This window comes from Dromiciops gliroides, chromosome 2 (assembly GCF_019393635.1).
Source record: "Dromiciops gliroides isolate mDroGli1 chromosome 2, mDroGli1.pri, whole genome shotgun sequence".
In the NCBI taxonomy this organism is placed as follows: domain Eukaryota; kingdom Metazoa; phylum Chordata; class Mammalia; order Microbiotheria; family Microbiotheriidae; genus Dromiciops; species Dromiciops gliroides.
Window position 1 is genome coordinate 418171988 of NC_057862.1, and position 24466 is coordinate 418196453.

The 24466-nt window shown below is 49.0% G+C and overlaps 1 protein-coding gene across 2 annotated transcripts; it reads left to right on the plus strand.

The window, feature by feature from the left end:
* The first annotated feature begins 1089 nt into the window (after positions 1–1089).
* Positions 1090–24098, plus strand: KCTD15 (potassium channel tetramerization domain containing 15). Of its 2 annotated transcripts, none has more exons than XM_043988720.1 (5): positions 1090–1242; positions 7071–7246; positions 15728–15872; positions 16909–17214; positions 20165–24098. In XM_043988720.1, exons 1-5 carry the CDS (start codon positions 1234–1236, stop codon positions 20321–20323), a joined length of 795 nt encoding a protein of 264 aa, XP_043844655.1. In that variant the 5' UTR covers positions 1090–1233; the 3' UTR covers positions 20324–24098. The 2 variants fall into 2 exon arrangements, with proteins under 2 accessions (XP_043844655.1, XP_043844656.1); XM_043988721.1 differs by lacking the exon at positions 1090–1242 and adding an exon at positions 1473–1593.
* Positions 24099–24466: the final 368 nt, after the last annotated feature.

Sequence of the window (24466 nt, forward strand, 5' to 3'; positions counted from 1 at the left end):
CCAGGGGAAATATGACATCAGACGAAATGACAGTGATTAAAATCAGCTTCGCCCCCCGCCCCTGCCCAGTCCCCTCGGCGGCCCCTTCCTCTCCCTGGGAGATTCCTGGAGGACTGGACGCGGGGGCCAGAGGCCCTGCACATTTCAAACCGTTATAGCCGGGTCTAGCTGGGCTCGGGCGGGGGTGGGGGTGGCGGGAAGAGAAGGAAGCCAGAAACAGGTCCAGGGCCAGAGAGATAGCGCTGAGGACGGAGATAGAAAACGAGACCGCGAAAGAAGCAGGAGCAGACAGGGGATAGGAGCAGGAGAGGGGCAAGAAAAGAAAGACAGGGACAGGAACAGAGCATCCTGTCATCAGTAGGGGGGATTTCTCGCGGGCACCAGGGAGAGGGAGGAGAAGAGGGAAGGAGGGAGGGTCTCCAATTGGGTTTATTTTTAAAGAGAGCGAAAGAGGTGAGGTTCTTTTGGTTTTCCCAGTAAAAGGGGGAAAATATCACATTTTTATCGAGAAATTAGCCGGGGCTGGCGCAGGGCTGAGCTAATTGTGGCTCTAATCCTCTGCCCCGAAGGCGCCTGCCAAGCCCGGAGCGAGAAGTCGCCTGTGTGTGTCTGTGTCTGTGTGTGTGAGTGTGTGTGTATGTGTGTCTTTCACTCCTGTATTTAGAGACGGATTATTGCCCTTTCTCTTCAGAGCACAGTCTCGGCGGGTTTCGATTTTAAAGGGTTTTGTTTTGGGGGGTTTTCCCCCCTTCTTCAATAGCAATCAGAGAGAGAGAGACGGAGAGGGAGACGGGGAGCGAGGGGAAAGAAGCTGGGGAGCAAGGGGGAGAGACTGAGGGGGAGGGAAGAGGACGAGAAGGAGGAGGGGGAGGAGGCAGGCGAGGAGGAGGAGGAGGCCGGGGAAGAAGAGGAGGAGGAGGGAGAGGAAGAAGAGGAAGGGGAGGGGGAGGAAGGGGAGGGGGGGCAGAGCCCTGCCCGGCTAGGCGAGGGACAGCGCAGAGAGGGGCCGGGGGAGGGAGGGAGGGGTGGGGGGAGGGTGGGGGGGACTCGGGAGAAAGTAACTACAGGACGAGACCGAACCGACCCGAGGAGCCAAAAACCAGAGAAAAGAAGCGCGCCCAAGCGGCCCGGACACACGAGACCCCGAGCCGCGGGCGGGAGGAGGCGGGCGGGGGCCAGGGCCGGGGGGCCCGTGACCGCGCCGCCGCCGCCGCCGCTGCCGCCGCGTCTCCCATGTCCAAGGTAAGGATCAGGGCGCGGAGGTTCCGCGCGGAGCCGGGGACTGCGCGCCCTCTTTTCGGAGAGTGTCTTCCCCAACTCGGACAAAGTCGCTTCGGAGACTAAGGGACAGGCTGGGGAGGGGGGGGCGTTAAAGGCGCCGAGGCCCCAGCTACGGTTCCCGGCCCCCCTCTCCAACCTTGGCCGGCAGGGCCGGACACTTGGTCGCCCTCCGCCCGATCCGTGGCCCCTTTCCTGGCCGCGCCCAGGGGAGGGCGGGAGGCTCTGAGTGAGGCCGGCTAGCGTGGGGGTTGCTGCTCGCTGTGGGGCCGCGGAAGGCCAGGGGCCGCCGAGCCAAGGAGAGGGCTCCCCGCGGTGAGTGGATCCGGGAGAGGGCAGGGGGCGCCAGGCGCTGAGACGGCCCTGGGCTTGGTGAGGGCAGGGGCGCGCGATCCGCAGCTTTTGTCCGGACCAGCGGGAGACGGTGGCGAAGGCAAGGGGATCCAAGGGTCTGGGGTCCTCCCCAGGGGGCGGGGACGTGGCGATTGCCACTTGGAAGCTATTGCTTGTGCTCCCCTTCCCAAGGGGCTTGAGCGCGCCGGAGTCCTGCATGGGGCACCCGCCGGTGGTGTGGGTCCTGCGGCCGCACAAAGGGGGAGGGGGGAGGGTGCCTCTGAGGAGGAGGCATTGAGCGCGGCCGAGCCCTTGGGCGCCCACTTGGCTTCCCATACCAGCCCGCACGCTATGCAGGACCTAGGAGCACGTTAATCCTGCCTCCTGGGACCCACAGTACAATTGGATTGACCAGAGACAGTGGGGAGTTGGAGGAAGGGGGGAGGATTGGCCTTTGGTGGAGCCAGAAAGGATGTACCCACGTGGGGCAGAACTCAGGGGCGCCTAGGTGGTTGAAGTCTCCTGGGGGCACCGCTTGGGGTACGCAGGAGTTTGAGGCGTGACCAGCTGCACCCCCCCTCCCCCTCAAAAAAGTTCCCGGCAGTCGGGGGCCGATGCTAGCCGGCAGTGGAGTGACCACACGCAGGGCCCAGCTCTGAGCGGACACACTTGGCATGCGTTTGGCGCCCAAACTGATGCGGGAGGGATTAAAAGTAAAGTCTGTGCTGGGACAAATCCCGCCCCACCCCCCACCCCCCCAGCCTCGTGGCTGAAATGGGGCAGCAGAAGAAGGAGGGAGGAAAGCCCCAGGAGAAAGGGTCATCTCTCCTTAGCATTTAGGGACACGAGGGACGCGGAAACAGGAGAGCAGAGGTCTGACCCTACAAGGACACAGACTTCTATAAGAACCTCCGTGCTTCTTCCACAAGCACAAGCACCCCAAGGCTCAGGGGCACCTATCTACCCAACTTGGACACAGGGTCATTGATATTTAGTACAGGTACACTTGTAATACACCTACAGACACAAGTAGGCCCAGATGCATATCCATGCATTGGCACATGCACACGTGCACAGATGTGTACACAGACATGTGTACTGGCATATGTTATACATAGGCAAGTACATGCATGCACACAGGCGGAGGCTGCCCAGCCAGAGGTACCCTTCCCCCACCCACCCTCTAGGGCTGGGGAGGCGGATCCTGAAACCTGCAGTTTTCTTTATGTCTTAAAAATGCGCATGAAGGAATTAAACTGCACGAGTGAATAACAGCATTAGTTTCAATTAATTTTTTTATCCTGGCAACAATAAAACTTTGGGAACAAAGCGCTTTACATCCTTAATTAGGAGAGTTTCCATCTGCAGCCTCTCTAAGTGTCTGCTTCCTTGATTTAACTTTGTCTCTTCCTCCCCCTTCCACTCCACTCTTCCACTCCACTCTTCCACTGCCCTCCCCCACCTTTCTAGTTTCTTTTTTTTTTTTTTGACAACCTTTAAACCCTTCCTTGGGCCAAGCAGAGAACCCGGGCTTCTGTCTCTTTCTCTGGCTGGGCCCTGGCCTTTCTATCTCTCCCTCCCTTCTTCCCCCCACCCCCTTCCCCCCCTCCCTGCTGGGCCTTGAGCCTCTCACTCTGCCTATCCTGCTCTGGTTTAGGCCCCAGGCTGGCTATGTCTCCTTGTTGCCCCAACAGCAACTGGGAGTGGTTGCCATAGCCCTGGGCAGTGGGCCCAGGTGAAACCTGCATCTCCCCAAAAGTTCTGAGACTTTGAAAGCCTTGCTGTGAGTGGGATCTGAGCAGTATCAGAGGAGTATGCATTAAAGGAGCCGGGTTGCTGCAAGCCTGGAGCAGGAGCCCCACACCCTGGGAAAATTCTGCAGTCTTTCAGCATTCCCGCCCAAGGCGCCTAGCCCAGGGCTCTGAGTGAGCAAGCCAGCCAGCGAGCTCAATGGCGCTCTTACAACTGCCTTCTGTTTACCTTTTATGGTTAAAATAACAGCTTCGCAAAGAAGCAACTTCACGGAGAAACGATTCAGTGAAATCATCTCAAGCTGGAGCCGCACAGCGAGTTTAATCACCCCTAGAGAGCTGAACAACTGTGAACACAATGGGACACAAACTCATTTTGTGTGTAAATGAGCGTGGCATTCTGATTATTTCCCTTTGCATGGGCAAATCGCTTTTACAAGCAGTACTTATGCAGCCGGCTTGGGAAGGCAAGAAGAGAAGCTGGGGTAGAAGGTCTGGTGTGGCAATGATGGTGGTGTTTGGATGTAACAATAATGGCATGCAGAGTGATTGAGTGTACAGTGATGGTAGATTGGAGGTGTGGGGTGGGGGAGGATGGGGGTTGTGTGGTGATTGTCATAAAGAGTGACTGGCACACAGCCGTCATTGCATGCCCAACGTGGGTCATGCGTGATCAGGTGTGGCAGTGATCAGGTGTTTGAAGTTGGGAAAAGAAAAGGCAGAGGCTATGGAAAGTAGGCCCTGCAGAGTTTGCCTGCTGTGGGCAGGGTTTCTTGTTTCTGTTGAGACTCCCCATCCTCTGGGATTCAGTAGTGTTACTGCTGGAATGAGGGCAGGCCTGTGGACAGTGGCTGTTTCCAAGTCAGCTTTTGTTTGTCTTTTGGGCACCTACTTTCAATCTATTGAATTCAAGATTGGTCTTAGAGACTTGGAAGTCTTAAAACCCTCACGCAGGAGGTAGCTCTGTTAATGTCTGGGCTATGCTTAAAGGTCCTGGTTAGCGGCAACCAGGGAATTGTGTGTGAGTTGTAAACGGTTGAGTGAAAATTGAGTTTGAAGAAGTTTTGTGATGTGAGACCCGTCATATTTAAATTTAACGTTAGTTCATGTTTGCTGAATGCAGGCAAAGTTTGGGAGCTACTTAGTTGACACAAATAATTTTATGGAACTATAGTAATGACTTAAGTTGCAATATCAAATGAAAGCTTTCTTTATATTGGTGCTTTCCCCTGTAATTAAAAGCCCTGGCCTAGCTTGAGCCAAAATGCTCTGTCCCGAGTGGGAGCTGTTTTAGTTTCTTAGGCTCTCCCTTTCTGGACCTGGTGGTATGTATAGCCACGGCTGGGGATAAGACCCTCTAGTGAGTCCCATCAGTTAAATCTCTATGCTGTGTGCTCAGGCCCTGATTGCTACAACCTCCACATCCTAGGGCTCTTCTGGCACACACGGGAAGCCAAATCATGGCAGAGCTACATGCTAGGGGACCGACAGCCTTTACTTTAAAACTGGGTTGTAGAATTATGGGGGTTATCACTTTTAAATGCCAAACTCTTAGGGAGGAAGTTAGTCCTCATTGGGTTCCTTGAATCTTACTTGGCCAGTCCTCCAGAAATTTAAAAAAAAAAAAAAGCCCATGTAGAGTTGACCCTGATAGGTTCATCAGAAGGCAAGCAGGGTTTCTTTTCCTAAAGCTACAACAGATGTGTGGTGTATATACATGGTGTGAATACAGTGTGTGCCCACAGTGTCTTTAGGAATAATAAACAGCATCTCCTTAGAGCCACATAGAACCCCCCCACACACTTGAAATGAGGATGGCAGGGGTGAGGCTATGGGGCACAGAGAGAAAAGGCCAGCCACACTTGCAGGGGTGCCTTCCCAGGCAGCTCTTGTGGTTGTTGTTGTTGTTGTTTTTTTTTATTATGTTCTTTGCCATGCCTATGCTTTAAGCTAGTATTTCTGTATTTAATGGCACTTGTTATAAGTGTCCTCCACCTCATGACTGTGACCTTGAGGGGGGAGCTTTGCACCTTCTGCCTTAGGGTGCCCCTGTGGGAGAGGCCAGTGAGCTGAAGTCTAAGACAAGGATTTAGATTTGATGCTGCTGATGACTAAGTGCTGGAGGCACTATATAAGGGAGAAGACGTTCTTTCATGGGGGGGGGGGGGCTTTTTCTGGTGGACAAAAGTCACGTTTTCTCAAGCTGCTGTTTGCACCTCATTAAAGGGCCCCATGTGAGGCTTTTCTTCTGTGCTGGGTCTTGTCTCCTGGTGTGGATGGTTAAGAGCTTTGGATAGGGTAGGCGTGCTGAGAAAAGTCTGTCCCAGGAGATGGAACACCCAGATTCCTGGTGACAGTTTAGGCTTCACCGAGAGGTGGGAAAGGCCACCTTGGTGGAAGTAAGAGATATTCACTATGTGCTGGGGGTCTCTGTAAAAGCCCTTTGCTGATGTAAGAGAGTCCATGCTTGGGAGCATGACTGCAAAACAAAATACCAGGAAAATTAGATTAGGTTTCTGAATGTTTTATAACGATATGCTGAGCATATGTTGCATTACAGTTGGGAACAGACGTGATAGACATGTAAACTCTAAAACATATACATATATGTTGCCTGTGATGGATCTGATATTGTGCAAAGCACAGGAATACTTGGCGTCATGTGTTCTCTGTGCCAGATCTTATTGCATGTTGTATAAGTGGTATCTGCAATGGGGAAGGAAAATATTTGTTGAATCTGATGAAGGGAGGATCGGCTCTCTTTCATTATCTGAGTACCTGAGGAGGAGGTGGGCAGGGGAAGTGGGAGGAGAGCAATGCCTATATTGCACTGGTAGGAGGAGGAAAGGCTACCCAATCGTAGGGAATCCAAGTGTCCAGATTTCTACCACATTTGAGGGTGACATTTCTAACGAACCAGGGCTCCATTTTATGTTGCGGAGACGTCAATTACCTTACTATTTTGTTGGAATTTGCCACGGATGTTCTTGGAAGTTGTGGAAGGATAGATACTCAGTGCGATTGGTTATGATGATTTCTCATTTCCCATGTCAGTTCTGATAAAGGTGGTGAGAGCAGGAAAATGCCTGATCCTTTCTAGGTCTCATCTCAGTGGAAACACAAGATTCCCTCCTGCCCAAGAGCTGACGCTTTCTTGCCTTCCATTCAGTGGTTGAAAACTCAAAAGATAGGTATTGATCCTGGCATGCCTATTATATAGTTTTAAAACAAAAATGTTCCTAGTTTTGATGTGAAATTTTACTACATTATAAACTCACTGCCTTAGGTGCTGAGGAAGTCACTAATTTAGAGGTGTCTCGGTACTGAGACAAACTTGCAAAACCCCTGGAAATCCCAATTCACAAATTGGGTGTCGTTTGTCCAGGGGATATTTCACATCTAACACATAAGCCCGCGACCTTTAATTAGGATTTTGCAGTTTGTTTTATGCCCCTGGAGGCTGACACCTTGAAAAATTTTTTTTCTTGATTTCTTATTGCTAATAAGCATCTTTCTCTTACCCTCTGGTACTTTGAAGAAAATGATGCAAATACACTTAATTACAGTGGTGGCAATAATTTGTCCAGCTGAATATGGATCAGGCAGATGCAAAAGTGATCTGATTAGATCTGTGATCACACCAGAAATAAAGGAAATCCGCAGTTCTACTAAAGAAAAACCGTTCTGTTGTTTTGTTTGCATTCATAGGAGGGAAGAAGCATGTCCCGACTCTCTCTCACACGGTCCCCAGTATCTCCCCTGGCAGCTCAGGGAATCCCGCTCCCAGCTCAGCTTACCAAGTCCAACGCTCCCGTGCATATCGACGTAGGGGGACACATGTACACCAGCAGTCTGGCTACCCTCACCAAGTATCCGGACTCCAGGTAAGAAAGACCTTGCTGCTTTTTTTGCCATATACCTGGTTGGCATCAAGTGAAGGGGGACGTTTCTCTGTCACCAGTGCCTGGTGATGGGGCAAAGAAACTTCTTCCCTATATTGTGTCTGCCTGGGGTTGAGGACATCTTCTTGGGAGAGTGGTGTCTTAGGAACTGAGCCAGGTATTTTTTTCCCTCATTAATGTGTGTTGTAGGAGACAGTGTTTCAAGTGTTTGGTGGCACAAACTCTCAGCTTGTTGTTGGCATGAGGAAAGCTAGTCCTTTGGGAACAAAGTTTTGGTTTTGGAAAGTGGTTTTGCATCATACCTGATTGTTCCTTTGGTACCCGCCATTATGACTGCATCACTTGAGGGAAGATTCTAGCGACCATAGGTCTGTCTGTTCAATTGCATTGCCATTCTTTTCTGGCCCTGGGTGGCCAGACAGACACTCCCCTGAGCTCCTTGTGCTGCCTAGCACCCACTGAGCAGCCTTGAACTTTACTGACCATTGTGTATGGTGTTTTTTCAGTAAAACATGCTGATTACTTGAACTGTCAAAGGTCATTTCATCCCACTGCAAATTTTAACCCTTTGGGGAACTTCAGGCAAAAAAAAGTTTCCTTTTGGTAAACATTCACTGTCCAGAAATGATTGTGATTGAAGAGTCAAAAGCAGATACCTCATGATATATCAGGGAAATGAGGCGTGTCACTGAGGCCCTGGTGCAAGGCCTTTGGCCTCATCCCAAAGAAATGGGGAAGCCAGAATGGGTGACAGATGAGGAGATGTCAGAACCCTCCCTTGGGTTCAACCATTTAGGTCTGTCTTTGATGAGGCCATTTGGGAATGCTCTGGGTGGATCACCTTCTCTGTTGTCACCTCACATACCCAGAACATATGTTCTGCCTTCAACCAAAACCCTTGACCATTTTAAATGAATTATTATGGAACATCTCTGGGCACAGCTAGGTGGTGCAATCCATAGAGTGCTAAACTTGGAGTCAAAAGACCTGAGTTCAAATGTGGTCTCCAATATTTATTAGCTATGTGACCCATGGCTTCACCTTTGACTGCTTGAGTTTCCTCTTCTGTAACATGGGGATAATAACAGCACCCACCTCCCAAGGTTATTGTGAGGATCCAGTGAGATAATACTTGTAAAGCAGTTTGTAAATGTTATAACCTCTGGCTTTCACAATCATCCTCCTCTCTGGGGAAGAGTTTAAATGGACCTGTTCTTCTTCTTAGGTACATAGTCTTGGCAGTATGGTGAAGCTGGATTTCCTTTTCTTGTCCAAAACTTTCCCATTAAATGTTTCCTGGGTTCTATGCCATGGAATACAGACACACCTCACTTTGGGCTTGGAATTTCCTTCTTATCTATAGCAGCAGGAATACCCATGAAGGCCCATTCCTTGAAGTTGAAGATCAGGCCTTGTGACTTGGGGGGGAGGGGTGGTTGGAGTCATTGGATCATCAATCAAGAATTGGAAAAGTACCTTAGAAGTCATCTAGTCTGGACCCCCCCGTTTTACTTTTTTCTTTCTTTTTTTTTTAAAATTATTTTTTTGTTGGGGCAATGAGAGTTAAGTGACTTGCCCAGGGTCACACAGCTAGTAAGTATCAAGTGTCTGAGGCTGGATTTGAACTCAGGTCCTCCTGAATCCAGAGCTGGTGCTTTATCCACTGTGCCACCTAGCTGCCCCCTGACCCCCCTGTTTTACAAAGAAACTGACACCCAGAGGGGTTATGCCATACAAGCCGTAAGCAAGTTTAGAACTCTTTCCATAGCCCCAGCTGGCATCACCAGGGGCCAATAAGTATCCTTGTGCCTTATCTGAGCATGGAACTGACTCTGGTGCCTGGACAGGATATCGCTGAGAGCCATCCCAAGGCTGGGCACAAAAGGGAAATGACTATAGAAGGAGAGTCACATTAATTCAAATTGCTTGAGTCAATTAAACAAAATTAACATGGGATGCTTGTTTTTGTTCTCTTATATCCCAAAGGCCAAGTGACTTGCTTTGGAAACTTGTATATTAAGATGCTCTGAAGGTCTTATTTTACAGAAGTATGTCTTCCCAGTGGAAGAGAATTTATAGCAGATGAGGACGGACATTTACAGAGGAGATGAGAGGGCATGCATTGGCACTATAGCGGCTGTGTGACGAGCCTCACATCTGTTCCCCACAGCAGCTTTAAGGAAATCCCTGCTGACACTTCCAGAACAGACATATTAATAGAAACTTCCATGGTGTAACCCATCAAAGTATAAGTCTGCTGGAGATGAAACCCAGGGGATTGTTGACTCGTTTGTTGGTGATGAGAGAGGCTTTGCAACAGTTCTGCTTCTTCACTTAGACCTAAAGTGGGGGTTTCTGGCTCGATGTTAGAGGAGCTCTCCATAGAGATTAGGTAATCATTCTAGTTGAACTGTGGGGGTAATAGTCCTCTTGCATGGTCCATGACAACAAATGGAGGGGGTGATGCAGATCTGTGTAAAGCCACATGTGAGGGGCAACAAACCTAGTGAGATGTGTCTTGTCAAGAGAGACAGTGTGGGTTTTTTTCATTTCAATTTTGCCGTCTGCAACATTCCCAAGTTGTTTTCGATAGATCAACCCTAATCAGTTGACGACGTTTTTGAGTTAAATTAATAAACCTTTGCCCACAACGCTCTGTGGAATAGCTTCCCTGAGAATAGCAAAAACTGCTTTTGTGATGTAATCACAACTGAGTAGTCAGGGGAAATGGGAAGAGTTTTCAAGTCTGAGCTGATGGAAGAACCTTGAGCCTAAATCCAGGGAGATGAGGCCAGATGACTGCCCACTCTCAGTGACCCTGGATTTGAAACCCAGAATTGCATCTTTATCATCTTCTCTCGCTTTGCCCTGTGGTATCTGCCTGGCAGAAGCTTGTAGCCCTTTGGCGGGGAGGGTATTGCCTATTTTTCAAAAGGCTTCAGCCCTTGGTACCCGAAGGTCTAATGTCCCATTGTCTCGTTTATCTGCTGTGTTTTATTAAGAATCCTTTCTTGGAGCACGCTGGATAATCTCAGCCAGCTCAGTAACTAATGAGTTTTGGTATGTGGTTGGTCCCACATGGGCAAGGAAGCCGTAGCAGAGGGCACATGCTGTTTCAGCTGTGGGCACACAGAATGTGAATCCACACATATGCACAAGGGCACATGAATGCACACAGTTCTGTGGTATGATTTCATAGGAAGTCACATCTCTATGTGTACCCATGTCCATATGTAGGGGTTTACATAATAACACAGGGCCCACATGGGCCTCTGCAGCTTCTGGTCAGTGGAATAGGAATATGTATGGATCTCGGGTTGCCTGCATGCATTCGTCCCATGTGCACACAGCCCCTTCATGTGGGGGAATCTTAGAATAGAAAATTGGGTTTTTCCTCTTAACTGCTTCTTTTTATGTGGGCAGCTGTGGCTGCAAATTGATGCATCCTCCATGAATGCTGCCTGCCCACTGGTGCGATGTCACTGCCGTAAGGCACACTGATCACGTTTGTATGACATCCCCTCTGTGAGCCTCACAGCCCCGATGGTCTCAGCCAAATGCCCCGAGTGCCGCCCGCCCTGCCTGTCTACCTACCTGCCCATCTGCCCTGCCTGCCTGCCTGTCTGCCCTGCCTGCCCTATCTGTCTGTTTGACGTCTTGCATGACTTTCTGCCTATCTATCCATCTACCTGTTAGAGTCATTGGCATGGGGAAAAAGCCAATAACCTGGACTTGCTTCCTTCCTTCCTTTCTAAAGCTTTTTCTAAGTGCCCCCTGTCCACCTTGCACTATTGGTACAAAGACAAAAAGGATAGTTTTTTATCCTCCGAAAGTTATATTTAATTGGATGGGGAAAAATATATGTCCACCAAAAGTAAGTACAAAATAATTTTTAGGGGAAGGGTACGGTCAGTTGGAGGGCAAGGCCTGGGGGGTCAGCCCAGGCAAAGTACAGAGATGAGAGAGGGAATTTCTATTCCATGGTGCCACTGAGGATGCTAGAAATATGTGGCAGGCATAGGGGTTCACCCTTAGTTTCTCTTTTCTAATTGGTAAAAGGAAAGGGGCAGCTGTCAAGAGAAATGACAAGAGTCTGTCCACTGAGGAAGAATTCAATCCACATTAAACAGGTCACTTTTTGAGAGTGATCAGATAACCTTTGGCCCCTTCCCTCCAGCTTCTGTTTTATGAATAGAATTTAAACCTTCACCTGACCTTATGGCTTATTAATAATCTCAGCTTATTAGGAACAGAGGAGCCTAGATTTGTAGTTAAAAAGGAAGTGGGAGATGCCAGACCAGCCCTCTCACTTTACACATGAAAGAACCAAGGCCTCAAGAGAGGAAATGTCTGACTGCTTGTCCCAGGAGTACTAAGTGGGGGAGCTGGGGTTCGAACCTAGTTTCTCTGACTCCAAAACCAGCATTTCTTTCCAGATTGCTGTCATGACTGTAGACTGGCCCGTGTGCTGTGTGAAGGCTGTCCACCGCTGTGGTATGGCCAGTCTGTGCATCATGCCACGGCCATGTGCCCTTGTCACATAATAGATCTGTGTACTCTCATGGTCATTGACTAAGGCAAGGTTCAGTAGAGTCTTTATAGAAACATTGGCTTCCCTGAGATTCTCTTTAGAGTTTTGGATCTCCTTCAACTTGATCCTTACTCAATTATTAATTTTTTTATTCTTTTTGCACCAATTCTTTAAAAAAAAAATCAATGGCTAGTGTGTGTGTGTGTTTTAAAGAATGATTTCCGGGGGCGGCTAGGTGACTCAGTGGATAAAGCACCGGCCCTGGATTCAGGAGTACCTGAGTTCAAATCCGGCCCTCAAGACACTTGACACTTACTAGCTGTGTGACCCTGGGCAAGTCCCTTTAACCCCCATTGCCCTGCAAAAAAAAGAAAAAAAAATGATTTCAAGAAGGCTCAGTGAAGATGGAGTCAGAGAAAGCAATGATGATCAGAGAAATGGGAATAAAGAACAATGACAGCCCACTGAGGGAGGAGGGATTCATGAGGACCATCAGCAATATCTAGCACTGCCTTGAAGGAGAGATCAAGGGAGACTGAACTGCCAACAGGCCTATGGGAAGGGCTTCCTGTCCTCTTTCTTTAATGCACAGGAGCACTCGTATGGTGACAGTTGTTTGAATGCTGGGTTGGCCGTAGTGTCATCTGCCTTTACATCCTCTAGGACAAATGTAGACCCCCAGAGGTCCTAGGAGCAGACAGTGAGGAAACCACAGAAAGAGCCTCCCCTGTACTCCATGTGATGGCTCCGGCCCTCTGTAATCCACCTGCTGTCCCACCATAGCTTCCATGCCATCCTAACATGGTGCCCTCACTGTCTTCTCCGTGGCACACTCGCTGTTCTTTCAGATTTCTCCACTATCCTCAATAACAACCCCATTGCTCCTGCCCACTGCTTCTCTCTAAGGTCCTTACAGGCCTCCATGATGTCTCGTCCCCCCCCTCCCCCCAGGGTGTCTCCCTACAGCATCCCCAGTGTCTTTCTGGAACACACCTCAGGATGAGGACGTTACCTGTGCACTGCACCGAGCCATCCACACTCACTGTTCATGAGAAAGCTGGCAGGAAAGATGGGAAATCCATGACTTTGACATGGCTAGCCCACCGTCACCTCCTTCCCCTTTGGTGCACGCCCCAGTGAATGAGACATAAGTTTCCTAGGGTTGAGCTATTTTCTCATGATTGTGCCTTACATACTCAGCCTTGGTTTTCTTGTTTGGGGAAACAAGTGCCTGGTATGCATAACCCTGGTAAGCACAGTAGGTCAGTGAAATCCCTGGAGGCCTTCCTCCCCCTCCATAGTTAGGGGGCAGGGCTTGGCAGGATTAGGGCTTTGAATTTGAAATACCCAGAAAATCAGTGTTGTTCCAAGCTCATCAGCCCTCATATAGTCCCCCAAATGAGCCTTAACTTTGATGGCCTGTATCTAAGCAGAGCTGGAGCCCTGTGCTAGCAGCTAAGAGTCGGGACACTTTGGCCTCAAATCCAGATCTGCCACTAATGGGCATGTGACCCCAGGGCTAGTTACTTCCTGTCTCTGGATCTCATTTTTCTTCCATGTAAAGAAAAAGGAAATTAAAGTAAAATTTCAGAGGACCCGAGTTTAAATTCCTATCTCTGGTGATTACTGCCTGTGTGACCTTGGGGAAGTTGCTTCTTCTCAGGCCTCAGTTTCCTCATTTGAAAAATGAAGGGGTTGGACTAGTTGGCTTCCAAGCCTCTTTGGCTCTAGATCTCTGGTTCCACTATCTGAATTCTGTGGTTACAGTGGGCTCTCCTGACTGTCCTGGGATTCTGTGGATAAGAAACATCTGTCCAAAGACCTTTGTAGAAGTATGATCTTAGAGCAAGCTCAAGATGTGGCCCTGCTACCTTAAGACTTATCCAGGCATTGGTGATTTCCCCAGAAATGTGGGGTTAGTTAAATCAAACACCATAGAGGCAAACTGAACAAAGGTCCCTCCTTCACTGTTGTCAGAACTGAGTCCACTTACTATACTGCAGACTCATTGAGCCCAAGGTCCCTCATCCTCCTGTTCTGCCTATGTCATTATGGAGAGTGTGGCATTGGCTCCCAGGAAGGACTTAGAAAGGACCAGGCAGAGCAAGGGGGGGTGACACAGAGAAGCTGGCCTGGGTATGCATGGGCATAATTCAAGAGGAGCCAATAGGGCAGGAGAAAGACTTCCTTTGGTTACCTGGGTCTTTCCCATTGCATGGGTGAGCTGGGCCTCCTTACAAGCAGGCTCAGGCCCCTTGTGGAATATGCATTTGGTAGATGAGTCTTTAAGTTTTCTGTTCTTCAGGGAATCTGCATTCTCATGTTCAGCTTGGCCAGTCTTACAGGCCATCTCCATTACAGCAGAAGGGCCTGTCATCCATGCAGTCCATCGGTCTGTCCCCTTCTCCCAGGATAAGCCGGTCAGCTTGTCCCCCAATGCTAGGCTTGAGGGAGAAGTGAAGGCAGCCTCTGGAGGCACACGCAGTGGTTCTAGGGTCCTAGCTTGGCTGAAGGAAGAGGGGAGGGGGCCCATGGACCACAACATGGAGCAGGGGAGATAGAAGGAGAGTCCTGGTCCCAGGCCTTGCATTCATCCCGTGGCAGATTTTAGGTCTAAGTGGGGGCTTCTGAATCCCAAATTAGTCATTTTTGTTAAATTACTCTGTGAAAGAGCCAGGTACGGCCCTATCCTGACATGGTTATTTCCTAAGGTTTACTGGCGGAAGATTTAAGAAATTATTTTTCACTAAATTGAACTTGAGTACTTGGCCCACAAAGCATAGCCAGCTTCATTTTAAGGCTGTGGGTAGGGGAAAAAAAGGCTTTGACCTCATACTAGGCTGGTATCAATGATGACTTAAAAATTGAATTTTCCCTTTATTAAAAATGGCTTTGGGGGCAGCTAGGTGGTTCAGTGGGTAGAGCACTGGCCCTGGAGTCAGGAGTACCTGAGTTCAAATCTGGCCTCAGACACTTAACACTTACTAACTGTGTGACCCTGGGTAAGTCACTTAACCCCAATTGCTTCACTTAAAAAAAAATGGCTTTGCCTAAACTATGATGTCTCTTGGGCCTTCCCTGCTTTCTCCAAAGAAATCAGGGGCTCAGATAGTGGTATGAGGGAAAGCAGGAGGGATATTGAAGAATTCCCCAAAGGCCACCATGGGCTCTCTGAGCTTCTACCCCAGAAGGGGGCCAGGAAATGCTCTTCTGTTCCTAGACCCCATGTACAGGTTGGTCACTGCCCCTCTAAACAAATAGAACAGAGTTGAAGGAATTCTTCCTTGTAGCTACACTGCATCCTTCCAACCAGAGCCAGAGACATTTCTCTCTAAGGGGAACAAGGAGGCCACATTAACCCAGTTGTGTGGCAGGGAACATCCAATTTCTCTGTTTTGGTGTCCATGTTCTGAGCATCCTCAGGTACACACCAAACGAGGCCATGTCCTTCACCCTCTCTCCTGCCAACCTTTCTGTCACCATCACATCCTTCAACCTCTTCTGTGTGTATGTTATGAGTCTGATTGAGTGTATCTCTTGGGAGGGCGGGGAGAACAATGTTGTCTGTCTCTCCATGTGTGTACAGATGATCAGAGCTGCCTCCCAATCCTGTATCCCATTACAGAGTCCCTGAAACCTTAGAAAACAGTGTTGCATGGTGGGAAGAACACTGGCTTTGGAGTTGGAAGATGTGGGTTCAAAACTCAACTGTTGTCATTTACTTGAGCAAATGACCTCGGACAAGTCACTTGTCCCTTCTAGGCCTCAGTTTTCCTTTCTGTAAAATGAGGGGGGTTGGGCTAGAAGAATTCTAAGGTCCCTTCCAAGTCTTCATCTTTAGTATCAGTTTTCATAGTTCCAAGTATGGGGTCCAGCCTATACATTCTGGTCTCTTCCCTTCCAACCACCTTTCTTTCCTTTCTCCATCTCAGGATAAGTCGTCTGTTCAATGGCACAGAGCCCATCGTCCTAGACAGTCTGAAGCAACATTATTTCATTGATCGGGATGGGGAGATATTCAGATACGTCCTTAGCTTCCTTCGGACGTCCAAACTCCTGCTGCCAGATGACTTCAAGGTGAGGTGGGTGGGTGTTGGCTAGGGCTGTTGCATGCCTGGGTGAAGGCTGGCTGATGACCTGTGTGCAGGCGACTCCGTCATGTTCCCCACTGACACAGGACGATACAGGGATGCTGTGATTTAATAAATGGACCACTGGTTGTCATGGATACCATAAAAAGTTAAACGATGAAGCCAAAGGCTAAATTGGTTTTTCTAAACTAATTCTATTTTCTCATATTCGTAGCTTATTTGTTTATCAGGGTGTCCTCACAATTAGGTGGCCCCGGGAGTGGTAGCACTGACCTCTACCCAGTAGGCATTGGCCTCAGGGTTGTCCTGTGCATGAAGTCCCAGGTTATTTGGGGGGAAGACTCACAATGCAAAACAAACCTGCTTTAGATTATGTAAAACTCTTGCCTACCAGAGGAGAGAGTGCTCTGGGAGGCCAGGCCCCACGAGGGGAAGGACCCACTTAGCTGACGGCTTCCATGTGCTCGGGGGCCTCTAGGAAGCTGTGTATAGTCAGGGACTTTGGGAGGGTGGGAGTGGTCTTGGGGCTCTAGCTGATTCCTGTTTGCTACAAGTATAGCCCCTTACCTCCAGGCCCCAGTATCCAGGTCCTGAGGATATTCCCCAGAGTCTGGGCCTAACTTTCAGACACAGATTTGAAAGCAGCAAGATTGAAAGGGACCTTTCTAAGAGGCCACTTCATCCAGTGTTCTTCCCATCATCGGGGAACTGGGTCCCAGGCAAACACAGAGATTATGTCTTTGCTCCCCAGAGCACAGAGTCTAAGTTGTGAGTCAGGTTTGGGTTTTAATCCTAAGTCTCTTACTGACCTGATGTGGGCAAATAACTTTTGGTCTCTGGGCCTCAGTTTCTTTATCTGTAGAATGCAGTTTGGGCATCCTTCCTGTCTATGCCTCTAGGGAGGGAGGTATCCCAGAAAGCCCTCAGTGAGCCTAGGGTTTGGGTGGAGATTAGGGCATGACAATGCATGTCCTTCTGCTCCCTGGCACCTCCTTCTCCCTCCCTCCCCCGCTCATCCACAGGACTTCAGCCTCCTGTATGAAGAGGCTCGTTACTACCAACTGCAGCCGATGGTAAGAGAGCTAGACCGCTGGAAGCAGGAGCAAGAGCAACGGCGCCGTGGCCAGGCCTGTGAATGCCTTGTGGTTCGTGTGACCCCCGACCTTGGCGAGCGCATTGCCCTCAGTGGGGAGAAGGCACTTATTGAGGAAGTCTTTCCAGAGACCGGCGATGTCATGTGCAACTCTGTCAATGCTGGGTGGAACCAGGACCCCACACACGTCATCCGCTTCCCGCTGAATGGCTATTGCCGGCTCAACTCCGTACAGGTGATATCCCAGGGCACACGTCTTGCTCACGCCCACTAATAACCACTCGCCCTGTCATTGGCCACACGCTCTACCTCTTGGGCTGTGCAGCTAGCTTTCCGTGCCCCTGACTGGCCCCCAGTGACTATGCATTTCCTTCCCTGGGGCCATCTTGATATGAACTGACCCAAAAGCCTCCTTCCCATCCTTCTTCCCACCCCCCAATCTTGCCAGAAAGTAGGGTGAGGATTTCTGAATAATATGCCTTGGGCTTCTGTTCATTCCCATACAAACCTAGTGAAAGACAGAGAAAGAAAGGCAGAGACAGACAGAGAGGCGGATGACAGACAGAGATAGAGACTGAGTTGCCCAAACCCCAGAAGCCTCTGTGCCATTTCCAGAGAAGGCAACAATGTGTCGATGCATAATTTATGTCTCCCTCATAATTAAGTGATGGTGCCTGCGGGATGGACTTAAAAAAATTGATCTCTGCACTTTTTCTTTTCTTTTTTTTTTTTGGCAAAAGGATGTTCTATAAAAATGGCCCAGAGTATTTTCAGCCAAATGGGCTTCATTTTGACACTCAGAGCCTCACGTTAGGCTCAGCATTAAACAGGCACCAGGAGGAGGGTGAGATGTGGATGTGGGATGTGGGCCTCTGCCCTGGAGATGCTGGGGATCACTGAGTATGATCTCGTCCAGAGCTCTCCTACAGGCTTGGGCTGAACAAGCAGGTGAATGTTTTATAATTGGGAAGGGGCAAGGTTGATGGAGGCCCAGGACTGGGGGCTTCCCAGGAACTGAGGGGGGAGAATCAAAGAAGGATGAACTTGGGAAGAGAGGGCTCCCAACCCCAGACTGCCCCCAGGGCATCAGACACCAGATTTTCTCAAGGTTGAAATTTCTCAGCCTGGGATCTGCCAGGGAAAGTCCTGGCATCTGATTTCCTGTGGTTTTAGACCATGTGGGTCAGTGCTGCTCAGCAAGTACAAGCCGGCTAAGGCCTGCATTCTTTAGCTTAGTCATAGCATTGTACCTGAAACCACTAGTGGACACTACAGGCCAGCCATATCTCATGGACGTGTCTGGGAGATGAATTTCTTAGACACGTCTGCATCCCTATGTCCAACACGTACATACGTAGACACACACATGCAGATCAGATCAGTTTCCTTGAGGTTACTTCTTCCAGATCTCTTCCTCTGCCCCCCCCCCATTTATATGGAGCCAGGAAGACCTGGGTTCAAATCCTACTTCAGTCACATACTGACCTGTGTGTGACTCTGGGCAAGTCACTTAACCTTAACAATGCCCTAGGCAGCTCTCTGACTATAAGTTTCAGGGAATGGGCCAACCTGCACTCGTAGAGGGAATTTCTCATTCGGGCAATTCCTTGAATCTATGAAACCATAGTTCCAGTCCCTATCCCTGTGAAGACGCTGCTGGGGCATGGAAGAAGAATGTTTTGGAGGTTTGTTTAGTGGGGGGGATGATGCACTCTGATGCCTTCGGCTCCTCACTCATTCCTAAGGGTCAGTGACACCTTGGAAAAGATGGTCTGTAAATTCTTTGTGAAGCAAGGGGTGTGTGTGTGTGTGTGTGTGTGTGTAAGTGTGTGTGTGTGTGTAAGTGTGTGTGTGTGTGTAAGTGTGTGTGTGTGTGTGTAAGTGTGTGTGTGTGTGTAAGTGTGTGTGTAAGTGTGGGCTCACTTAAGGGGACATATATCCTGCCCGTGGCAGAATACCCCAGGGGCTGTGTCTCTGCAAGGCTCTGTCTGGCCATCTGCCTGTACATTGTCATGAGTGTGCCGTGGCTCCCTCCCTCCCTCCTGTCATCCTGACCAAGTCTGGATCTCATAGGACAGGTCAGGGCTTTTTAAGGTCAGGGGATGATGAGGTGCTGAATCGGTGCCTGCTTAGACTGTCTTTTCCCTGAGCCCAGGCCTGGGGCATTTCTGGAGAGTGAAATAGATTAGGGAGGAAGAGGGGGTGGAGGGTAGAGTTTTTGTCCATTAGAAGGGGGATGTGACCATTCCTTCTGCTTGTCCATCTTCACTCCCTCCTGGTCCCAGCGTCTGTCACTGCCTGGGGTGAGGTGCCCTGGATTCCCCCAAGCCTCTCATGGGAAGAGTGGAGTGTCTGGACACATGGACATCTCTCCCCCCCGGCCCCAGGCACCAGCTGGACTCCTCCTGCCTCCGGGCCCTGCCGGCTGCGGCTCCAGGAGCTCACAGCTGAGTGCAGATTGCAGCCCTGGGCAGCATCTCTATCGTTTATATGAGCCTTAATTATTTGGCAGGGTCCTTGGTCCTCCCCTCTCAGCTCATGAGCTGCGCAGACCCAGGGAAAGCTTTCTGGAATTTGTGTGTCCGACTTGTTTTCAGCAGGGCCTGGGGAGAAGGCTTCTGGGTGAGAGGGCCGGCCTTGGGTGGGAGCTTTGCCGCCCACTAGAATTCCTGAGCCCTAAGCTCAAGGAGTGAGGCCCTCCTCACAGGGAGGCCTCAGGAACACAGACTGGGACCCTTTTGGAAGGAGCTCCTTCCTGCTGGGCCCACAGGCCTGTGAAATCACTGACTGACAAGCAAAGGAACGTACCGTGATCCCAGGGACTCAGAGACCCCAGTCTAACCACACGCCACATTGGCTCCTGGGGGCCAGGGTGTGTTCACCAACAGGAAGATGTCCTGCTCCCAGCAGGCTTTACACACTGAAAGACCCACCAAAGGGCCATTAGCTTACTTGCTATTCAGGGCCACTCTCCAGAAGCCTTGAACTGCCCGGTGCAGGATCTGTGTGTTTGATTAACTCGTCTTTCCACATAGTGTAGTCATTTGAAATGAGGTCTTAAATTCTGCCCATAGAACTTTTACTCCTGGGTATCTCAAGAGGCTGGAAGTGCCAGCACTCAGCGTGGGGTCCTGGGTTGTGGATCGGGGGCCAGTACTGAGTCTGTGTTGTTTCTGATTTCGCAGGTCCTCGAGAGACTGTTTCAGAAAGGCTTTAGTGTGGCTGCGAGCTGCGGGGGAGGGGTGGATTCCTCCCAGTTCAGTGAATACATGCTGTGTCGGCAGGACAGACGGCTTCAGCAGGCTCCGACTACGATCCGGATAAAGCAGGAGCCCCTGGACTAGGCCTGCCGTCTCCATCTTGGTGCCAAGCCATCCTCGTGGAAGGCACCAAGAGGGTCGGAAAACAGTGTTATTAGCAGCTTGGGTGTGGAGCTCCTCGGCCAGTTAGGGCTTTTCCTAAATGGTGGTCACCCAGTCAGTCCTCATTGTAAAGCCCCGGAGCACACCTGACAGATGGACAGGAGGCTTTGCGGGATTGCAATTGAATGCAATTTCTTCCCAGCCGTGGTGACATTGGACCTAACCGCACTTAGCCAGTGCTCAAGGGGTGTTTGATTGGGCTTTGGTGACAGGACCAGTGAGGAAGGAGCCTGGTCGGCAGCCTTCCCAAACCCCCATCCCCCTCCTGACCTGGTGCCAAAGGCCCTGGGAGGGGCCAAGGCCAGCGTGACACTGTGCTGGATGTTGCCTCATCTGAGGCATCACATCTCGCCGGACGTACCCCACATCTCCATGCGTGTGTCTGACGTCTGTGATTGTTCATGCTAGTAAATGGCTTATTTTTCTACAATATTTAAAATGAAAGTGGCTTCTCTGCCGAGGTTGGAGAAACAGACAAGGACCGATGCATATTTATCTGGTGCTCAATACTTTTAAAAAAGGAAACTGTCAGTATGACTAATTGTGGCCTATTTTCAAAAGTAAGTTCCACCCTGGGAGCAGCCCCAACCCCAGGACAGGACCCCCAAAACCAAGGCCAAAGTATGGAAGCTTTCGTATTAGCAAAGCCGACCAAGGAAGATGCCAGTCCTGTCTCCCCCAACACTCTTTTGTTGTGTGCGTAGGCATCTCGGGTCCTGGTGCCCCCTGCAGGTGGCAGAGCTGGGGGGAGGGGGTCAGGTGGGAGGCGGGGGAGGGTGTCAGCATACGCTCTGTCTTGAGCTTTAGGAAAAAGAGGTACCCTTTATGCTCTTGCACTGCAGGACAGGACACATCTTTGTTTCTTTTTCTCTGTTAATTTAAAAGTATTTTTGAAATACTGATGGCATATTTGCCCTTCTGCTGTGTGTCTGTCTCTTTAGGGAAGGTCTCTCCCCACCCCTTTCATTTGGCCCCTACAATGTTTCTTTAATGAAAACAGTTATCATCTCTTCTGACTTAAGCAGCAGCCGCTTCTATAACTCAGGAGACAGCACTGTGTTTGCAGGTGCCAACCTATAAATAGCGTTCTGTGAAATCCTGCTCGTTGCTGTGTGGCGTGATTGGGGGCCTCAGTCACTAATTCGTGCGCTAATCACAATTTAGTTTCTCCCACATTAATTTATAGAATCCTGTTGTAGACACTGAATTTTAATTAAACTGTTCTTAGACAAACGTGGTCATTAAGGAGAGGGACTGAGCTCTCCTGGTGATCTGGGGCCCCTTGGTCCAGACGATGAATTCTACAGAAACACAGACCCAGAACGGAAACAAACGAGCCCATTGGGGGCCTGTTCCCTCCCATGTGCAAACAGGTACTGAGCCAGGCTTGTCTGGTGTTTGGGGGGCTGTAAAGCTAAGCTACTCCTTCTTTGATTTTATATGGTGTGATACTTTATACACTCACTGATGGAAAAAGCTACCCCGTCCTGCCATATCTGAACAGATGACATACCACTCACCTTCTTCTGTAAGATACCTGTAGAGTTGTATATTACGCATTTAATATTGTAAAGATCCGAATGTATATTGTCATGTATTCCTTACACAGTACTTCACGCCATAAACATTTCTCTAACGGACTGAAGTGCAGTCCTGAGGATTAACCCTTGTCTCCCATGTTCTGTCCCAGAGATAAGTTTGGGTTGGATTTCCTGAGATTTGTTTGGTTTAACCAGAGAAATAATCGGCTTCATCCATCCGCTGGGGTGGGGGTGGTGGGAATCGTGTTCTTGGTGTTATTTCCTAGGCCTGAGTGTTGAGGTACACTTCAGTCTAGTTCCTTCATTCCAGTCACACCCCTCCTATCTTGTGGTAACCGCAGGTGCTGAATTCTGGTCTTGGTCCTAAAAGTAAACTCCAGGAAGCTGTAAAGGTTGACTACATCTCAGCAGTACCTCATTTGGAGAAGGCAAATGGAAACCCAGGCTGAAAACAATAAGCAGAAAACTTTTTAGGGTGTTTTGTTTTTTAAACTAAGTTAAAACTGTTTCCGTTTTGTTTTTTCTCTACTTCTTTCTTCTATTGGTATTGACAGTATTTTTATGGCCCTATAGAGCAGTTGCTTAGAGCTGTGTGTGAAGGCATATCGTAAAGCCTCACAGGCCCAGTCAAGTTAGTCGGTACATACATACGGTGCATATGGTTTGGCCCATATCACCCCCCCCACCACCACCGACACAAGCAGCAAGCAGCCCTAACACAGAGGAAGATGTAGGGAAGCAATTACTCCGTTAGGAGAAGTACATTTTTTTCCAAGGAAAAATGTTTAAACTAGGATATGGTCATTTAGCTAGCAGTTCTGGTCACTGATTTTGAATGCTTTTGTATTTTTTTTAAGAGGGTTTTTTTTTTATTATTTTAAATCTCCATTTTTCCCCATCTCCCCCACCCCTTTCCTATTCTAATAGCCACACCCACCGGAGCTAATTTCCATGTTTATAATAGCTGTGCCCAGTGACAGCTACACAGACTGAGTTAGGAGCTTTGCTCCTTGCCTGTTAATACAAAAACAGCCAGCACCTCCGCAAAAAGAAAGTATAGAGAGAGGTGCTATCTAAAGAGCACACAGTCAATCAAATTCTTCAGAAAACAATCTGATTCTCTTAACAAAATTGTTTGCATTTTCTTTTTGCTCAACAAAACTCTGGTTTCCATATCTCCCATCTCTTGGCTCCAGTGTCTGACAGGAGAAGAAGGGAATGGAGAACATGAGGCCATGCTTAGTGGACGGAGAGCTGTAGAGAAGGCGGCACTGTGTGTCTACCTTGACTTCTCTGGCTCCCAACATTGTTGGTGGCCATGGGAAAGACTTAAGCACAACAGAACTTCAACCGCTAAAGATTTGAGGATGGTTTTCACGTTGTGGTTGTTGTCTTAATATTTTGATGCAAAGATCTGTTTTGGACCAGTGCGTAAAATAACGAAATGTGATACAAAATCATAATTGAGAACAAGTAACTGTACATCACTGAATGCATTACTTTAGTAAACAGTTTTATTTCTTTATAAAATAAGTACAAACAAGGAAGTATGTTTTCACACAAATTGGGGAACTTCTGAATAATGTACAGAAATTGTCAAAATAACAATTCTAATAAACACAAGGTCTTTGTAAACGATATGTACAAATTATCAATACATTTAAAACATATTTTTACACTTATTGGTCTGAATACCTTGTGAATAGTCTTTTGGCTAAATAGCAGCACACCAACAGTGTTGTTTTTTTTGGGGGGATGGGGCTGCTTTTCATAAACCTAAAAAGTTAATTCTTCTTTCTTGAAAACTATTGGACAACATTCCTTCTGTGCTTTTAGGATTGTTTTCTCAAAAAGCTTTGCCTCCCAAAAGTTTAGTCATTATCAAAACGTGGTCAGAAATGGAAAATATTGCTGAGCAAGGGGATCCTGCCACCACTCCTACAGCGTCCCTGAAAGGAGATGATTGTCCTCACACAGGAATGCTGCCACCTGGTGTGACGGCAGCTTTAAAAGTCAAAGCACACAATTTTAAAATCCATCCTTCAACAGTTCTTTTAAAACCAGTAGCCTGTACTCCTCACACTAAATAAAAGATATTTTATACCAAAAATACCACCCCCTCTTGATTCCTGTTACTGAAACCACCTGTTGGGAATGTGCAAAAAGTTGTGCAGATACAGAGAACAACTGGAGAAGAGGCTGGGGGGGGGGGGTTGGTCAAGGTAGCTCAACTTGGACATGAAGGCACAACGCCCAACCTCGAATGCTTAGGACTCATGTTGAGGGCCCAGCCCCCACCCTAGAGGGGCCCACTTTGTGGGAAGTCCAATGCAGATGTGCTCAGAACAGTACAACACTGCAATTAAAATGTGTTGGAAACCAAGGCAGGCATGGCAGTAGTTAATTGGTAAGCTGGGGCTCAGCCTTAGGGGAAAGCCTCCTTGGTAGAAGTGTCATGAGCTCCAGCCCCAGAGGGAAAGGGAGGTGTTCAAGGCACAGGCAGGCTTCTGCACTCGAAACCTTT